The 6,546-nt window shown below is 34.5% G+C and overlaps 1 protein-coding gene across 1 annotated transcript; it reads right to left on the reverse strand.

The window, feature by feature from the left end:
* Nucleotides 1,047–6,288, reverse strand: LOC107629991 (outer envelope protein 61). The gene is made up of 11 exons (XM_016332976.2): nt 5,897–6,288; nt 5,272–5,502; nt 4,726–4,782; nt 4,469–4,597; nt 4,217–4,294; nt 4,057–4,127; nt 3,260–3,309; nt 2,980–3,175; nt 2,339–2,903; nt 1,947–2,090; nt 1,047–1,646 (listed from the first exon to the last, which is right to left on the reverse strand). Exons 1-11 carry the CDS (start codon nt 5,990–5,992, stop codon nt 1,500–1,502), a joined length of 1,764 nt encoding a protein of 587 aa, XP_016188462.1. The 5' UTR covers nt 5,993–6,288; the 3' UTR covers nt 1,047–1,499.

The following is a 6,546-nucleotide window of genomic DNA, read 5'->3' on the forward strand; positions in this document are numbered from 1 at the left end:
ATTATAAAAGTATATATAATATATATTAATTGAAATCAACGGTTAAAACAACTGGTGCACCGGTACTCCCCAGTGCACTTGAAATGTTTCCAAAAATATAAATCAATTTCACAACTTTCAAAAATATTGTTTCTATATCTCAATTTGTTTCACCTATTTTGAAGCGTTTCACACATTTGCTTTCCATAACCAAATTTTTTAACTGCAATTGCAAATATACTTTGTTTTAGCCTTAAAAATTTTATAAATAAAAAGTTATTAAAATTACAAAGAAGAGGGTTAAATATGAACTTGAATCTATTATGAACTGTTGAAAGTAAAATTTAAATAATTTTGATTTCAAAAAAAAAATAAAAATAAATAAAAGCTTCATCATTATTTGATTTGAGAATTAGTTAAAATAAGTATAAAGAACTTGATACAATTTTGGTTTTTAGGGAGTAGCGAGGAATATAATACTACTTGTTAATATGTTTGAATATTATGTATGGTTTAGAGTTGAACATAATTCTACTTGTTAATATGTTAATATGATTGAATAAGCAGCATGGAGCATGATAATTTACAAGACTTTGCTAACTGGTATCTTTAGAACAATAGATAAGATTAATAGAATAGAAAAATTTTAACTTTATATTTATTTAATTCAACATTAGAAACTTGAGTTAGTTTGTTATTTTGCAATATAAAATTTTTACTCTAACTTCTTAACCTTAAGATACTTTATAAAGCAAACATGGCTGCAGCAGCAATGAAGCCAAACACTTTGACTAACAAGTCAATATCGACACAACTTCAACTTTTGATATAGTAACACAAATAATGCTATTGAGTATTGACCAAAATGCTATTTTCAAAATGTCAAGTATAAGGTAAATCATACTAAGTCTTACTCTTTAAGTAATTCTCAGTTAAATAATATTGTATGTCCAAGGGTGAGTCATGGCTGACTGTTTCAAGGATTAGGATTAGAACAAATGAACGAATGACATAAAATTTTTGTATTTATTGAATGGTAGGGTCCCTTTATAATTCTAAGTGCTCAATTATGCAAAACAACTCAAAAGGCTATTCATATATGATATATGGATTTGGATTACAAAAAGTTGGGTCAAATCTCATCTCCAATCCGAATATATATATCTAATGAGATGCCATTTTAGCATTGTCAATCTATCAGTGCCATTAGCACCTTCATAAAGTTCTACAATAAAATAAATCAAAGAAATTATATAAAAAAAATATTATAAGAAAAATATCAACTGTACCCGCTAAATACATTCTAGTAAATCTCTTGGCCGAGAAATACTTGCATGCTCCTAGAACACACTAAATTCTTGCTCCAGGAACATTTACAACTGAAAGAACAATGGTTATGTGATTATGTCCCTTCAACTCATTCCTCTGCTATCAGGTTAAGCTCAAGAATTCTTTTTTCTTTTAGATTATTCATGAACTTGAACCCTTAGGGCTCTCATACAATTTTAAGTTCCATTATTCTAGCTACCAATGAAGCCGAATCGATGAAGAATGATAGCCAAAATGAGCATGCATATTGCCAAGATCATGCCAGGTTTCCCCAGCAGCCAGTTCTTCGTCTTTTTCGCACCTTCAACTCCTCTTTGAACCCTGTCTGCCCAAACCATCTGCAAATACGAAAGAGAAAGGCCTCATGTTAGTACAACAGACATAACATCAGATGTTGAAGTTGGAAACCCTCAAAACAAGCACCAATTCCCGTTCCATGTGATGAAGCTACAAAGATTTAGACGGCGATCCTAAGCTTATCAACCTTACAGCCTATGCTACTTCAAGTACCAAACGACAACTCATGCTAAAATTAAGCATGGAAATAACTTGGATCCTAATGTTATCTTACATTTATTGCCAAGAATAAACTTGGGCATGATTTAAAAAAAAAATTTAATTTCAAACTAAAACACTACCATTTTATCCAAGCTCTCTGGCGATAAGGATGACATGGCTTGCTGAGCTCTTGCTGCATCCTCGGGTGAAAGCTTGAAACCAAATTGTTCGCCCATGTTTGCCATCATTTCTGGACTCATATTTTTAATCATTGATGAGAACATCTGCCAAATCAACATAAGCTAAAATATTAAGTAGATGATAAGTACATGCAAATAATTCACACAAAATGTAACATGATACAAAAATCTGTGTTACTAGACAAAAGAAAACAAAAGAATAACCAAGAGAGAAGTATAACTATAACAAAGGTATTATTTAGTGACGTGCTTGTACAAAATCCTTACTAATAACAAAATGAGAAATAAAAGAGGAAGACGATTGCATTTATTCAAGCCACGCATGAACATACCTGCCGCATAGCTGGGTCCTTCATCTGATTTCTCATCTGTTCTTGCAAATCTGTGGTCGAGGAAGGGAAGTTCGGCTGAGAAGCATTTCTCATATTTGGGAAGACATTTTGAGAAGAACTTGACTCTCCAGAAACACTAGTTCCACTAGTACTTGAGGTTGGTAAGTCCGACAGGGAAGAACTTCTTTCAGTATTGTCCACAGGTGCTGACAATGGAACAGATCCTCTCCCGTTCAATGAGGAAGCCATTTCAAACATCTTCTGAAGGTCATCTGGTGACATTTTACCTATCATATCACTTGCTGTTTTTAACATATCAGGTGATATGTTGGGAGGAATTGATCCAGGGTTGAAAGGAGAATTGGGGGAACCTCCCCTTAAAATTGGGTTGTCCCCTTGGAATGAAGAAGCCATTTCAAGCATTTTTTGAAGTTCCTCAGGAGACATTTTTCCAATCATATTTGTAGCAGTTCTCATCATCTCTGGGGATATATCATTGGATTGTCCAGGATTTAAAGAAGCCAGAGTAGCAGGATCGGCATTTGAAATGAAGTTTTGGAAAGATCTGCAGAAAAAATACATAAGAATGTGTATCTCCTTTATAGGTCAATGATTAAATTAACATATCATAGCTAACCTACCTCATAGCTACTGGATCATTTTTCAACTTATCTATACTCTCGGCATTTGTTATTGGATTTCCATTTACTGTATTAGAACTATTTGAGGATTCACCAGACTTTCTTGGTTGAACCACCTTTTGTTCTGAAGAAGAGCTTTTGTTCTTTCCAGAAGGCACATTCTCAATTTCTTCAGTGATTTCTTCAATTACTAATCCTACATCCATTACAACCATAAAGGTCAGGAGAGTGTGACAAATAAAAGGGGGAAAATCAATAACCAACTTTGAGTGACACTAACCTCCAGGAGCATAGTCACCACCTTCCTTTGTCAACATTTCCTTGGTGTCCCTGGAATAAATATTTTATGGCATTAAACAGCAGTCCACATCCAACATAATGCTTCATATTTTTTTAATTTTAAAAAAAAAGTTATTATTTTATAAAACTACTATGATAACTCTAATTTGTAAGTATAGAAAAGAAATGGCATCCGATATATCAATTCCTATATTGTTACAAAACAAGTTTTAATGTGTGTGTGTGTGTGTGTGTGTGAGAGAGAGAGAGAGAGAGAGAGAGAGAGAGAGAGAGAGGGCGAGATTGATTTTTTAAAAAATGAGATTGAAAACATTGTGAAAACTCGTGCAAGCAGGTGATCAATCTGTCATCAATCTCTGGTGTGAGCTCAAGAGAAGAGAAAAGATCAGAACAATAAGAGCGGGGGCAGAGAGAGAGAGAGAGAGAGATGAAAGAAGAAGAGGAATTGAAGTGGAATGAATGAGCTGAAGACTAAATGAAGCAGTGGTGAACCCATACTTCAGTAGTTCAGATAGTTACAGTGCAGCTATATATATATATATATGCATCGCCTAATCAAAGCTCCTTCGACTAACTTAACTTGCAAAAAATATCTATCTCAACAACTTCTAACTAATTAATTAACTAACCAGCTAATTGAGCTAACTGGTATAACTAACCACCTAAATGAGTTTGAGGAGCTAATCGCAACTAATCAAGTCAGACATATCACAGGTATAGTCAATTGCTCTTGTTCCTAATATAGTTTCATGCAAATTAAAGGGAACAAGATCACACCTTAAAAGCTCTTCAATTGTATCATCATTAGGGGACACTTCAAGTGCTTTACTCAAATCAGCAACAGCATCCTAAAAAATCAGGAAACCATTAACTTATGTAATAAAAATATCATTGCAATCTAAATCGCAAAATGTTAGTTCAGTCACTAGAAGCTCACCCTTAGTAAACCCAGTTCTTTATATGCTTGCCCTCTCCGATAAAGAGCCTTAAGATTCTTTGCATCGCATTCCAAAACCTACAGTAGTTAAAGGCACATTAATGCATTGATAGGATGAAACAACTTTCAAGAAATGAAATACTTCTGATGCTACATTAGCAAAAAGGAAGGAACAATAATACTATTGCAAAGATCATAACTATTAACTAGCATCATACTTTGCAATGGCAAAATAGAAGGAATTATCAATACCTCAGAACCTTCTTTTATGCATTCATTGTACTGCTTTGTCCTCAGGTAGCAGGACATCAAGTTGAGTGAGCATGCCAAACGAAGTTTTCTACTTTCAGAAGAGGGAATCTCTTTAATATTTTCTTTAGCCTGGAACATGGAACATAAAAGCAAGGAATTATGCCAAAATAGCAGATGAGTTTAAGTCTCACAACAGGGTAAAACAAGAAAAAAGGTTGCATGAGAGACAGTTGAGGAGTCCGAAAAAGTGCACTTACGCGAGAATACTTCTCCAAAGCATCTGTGAACTTCCCCTTGTTATGAAGCTCATTGCCCTGCAAAATTTAATTTTAGTCCATAAGGACACATGAGACATGTTTACAAAATCGGAGAACAAAAATGCTCTTTGCGCACCAAGATAAGCCACCATATACTTGTGTATATTTACATATGTTGTTTCTCGCATTTTCAATGTGTATTTCGTATTCTAATATGTAATTTATACGGGTGGCTGATTGTGTGTTCTCTAAGCAAGCAAATCTATTTGGCTAAAATATTATTCAAATATAATTGTACTTATAACTCTGACATTAAGTCTAAATGATTCTAGAAAAGAATTTTCCTTAAGGTGCCATAATTTGGTGAGGTCATTCGGTGGACAGTTGTGGGGCTGAGTTTTCCGTCAACTCGTAGTGTGTTTCTACCAGGAACTCAGGAAGAATCAGAATATTTAAGAACTCTTCCAAACTACATTTTGCCTTCTACTTTGGTTCATCTAATGCCAATCATATTTTATCAATATAAGAAAACAGGTTTGAACTCACCTGCTTCTTCAACAACTCAGCTGCACTCAATTGATATTTGATATGTGCGTCAACACGGGAGCGCATAGCTGCTACTTCATCAGGTGATGCATTAGCCATCTTCTCACCGATCTCAGCCATATCTTCAGGACGAGTATGCTTTAACTGTTCTGCAGCGAGTTTAAAGTCTTCAGGCTTCATGTTCTTCATGCTCTCTGAAGCCATCCTCATCAGATCAGGATTAGACATCATCTGCAATTCCAAAAATACAGTGTATTACACCATATTATTACCAAATTAAATCTCTAGGATCAAATTAAGGATCCGGCTCAAAAACCAACAGATTACGATCCCTAAAGAAGGATTAATCATGACTAAGATCACAAAACTTCTTAGGACTCCCAATATCACACGCATCAAGAAACCTGAATGACCAATCCACAAAACACAACTCATAACTGCATCATTTATTATCCTATTCCATTATAATCATCAAGCCGATTCTACTTTTCAAGAAAGGGAATCTGAGAACAAAGAATTTGCATCCATTCCACCAGAGACTCGAAAAAACACAAATTGTAAAGATTATACACATTCAATTGCAGTGGGAGGGGGAGAAACAGAGCCAAAATTGAAGGAGAAAAACCTGTTGTTGGATCCGAGCCAACTCAGCGGGTGACATGCGACTCATCTGTTCCTGAGCGATTCTGATCAACTCAGGATCCATCATTCCGTTGAACATTCTCGCACCCTCAAAATTGAAATTCTTAAAGAAAGTATCAACTCAGGTTGTTTTCAAAAAGATACTATATTGAGGGCAAAATTTGAAAATATTGAAAGGAAGATTCTAGTTATTTTGTGGTTTTCGGAAACTTTGAGGCGAAGGGTATGTGTGTGAGTAAGGAATTTCAAGCAGGTGGATTTGGGGAAAAGGATGAGGGGAAAAAAAGAACAAAGTAAGAGTCTGATTTGGTGGTGCCGCCTACCAAACCTGAAAAAGCGAGAGAGAGAGAGAAAGAGAGAGTGAAAAAACCAAGAATGCTTTATGTGTGTGTCCGAGAGGGAATTTACTGTCTTGACCTTCTCATCTTCATGTCTTGCTCTATAAATTATGTTTCGTACTTAATAAATAATAATAATTAATAACTGATTTTGAATTTGACTCTAACCATGAAATCTAACTTTATCCATAGATACAGTGGTAAAAATTAAGAGTCGTGTAATAGATTATATTCGTTAATTTGAAAAATAATGTTTGTAATACTTTATCTAAAAAAATATCTTTTTTAAAACTAC

This window comes from Arachis ipaensis, chromosome B03, assembly GCF_000816755.2.
Source record: "Arachis ipaensis cultivar K30076 chromosome B03, Araip1.1, whole genome shotgun sequence".
Taxonomy (NCBI): domain Eukaryota; kingdom Viridiplantae; phylum Streptophyta; class Magnoliopsida; order Fabales; family Fabaceae; genus Arachis; species Arachis ipaensis.

Excerpts from the sequence above, each read along its gene's own strand:
- LOC107629991 (XM_016332976.2), bottom strand. The coding sequence starts at position 5,992 with ATGTTCAACGGAATGATGGATCCTGAGTTGATCAGAATCGCTCAGGAA. Across the intron at positions 4,598-4,725 it reads CTTTGGAGAAGTATTCTCGC|GCTAAAGAAAATATTAAAGA; the intron begins GTAAGTGCACTT and ends TCCATGTTCCAG. Across the intron at positions 4,295-4,468 it reads GCATAAAAGAAGGTTCTGAG|GTTTTGGAATGCGATGCAAA; the intron begins GTATTGATAATT and ends TAACTACTGTAG.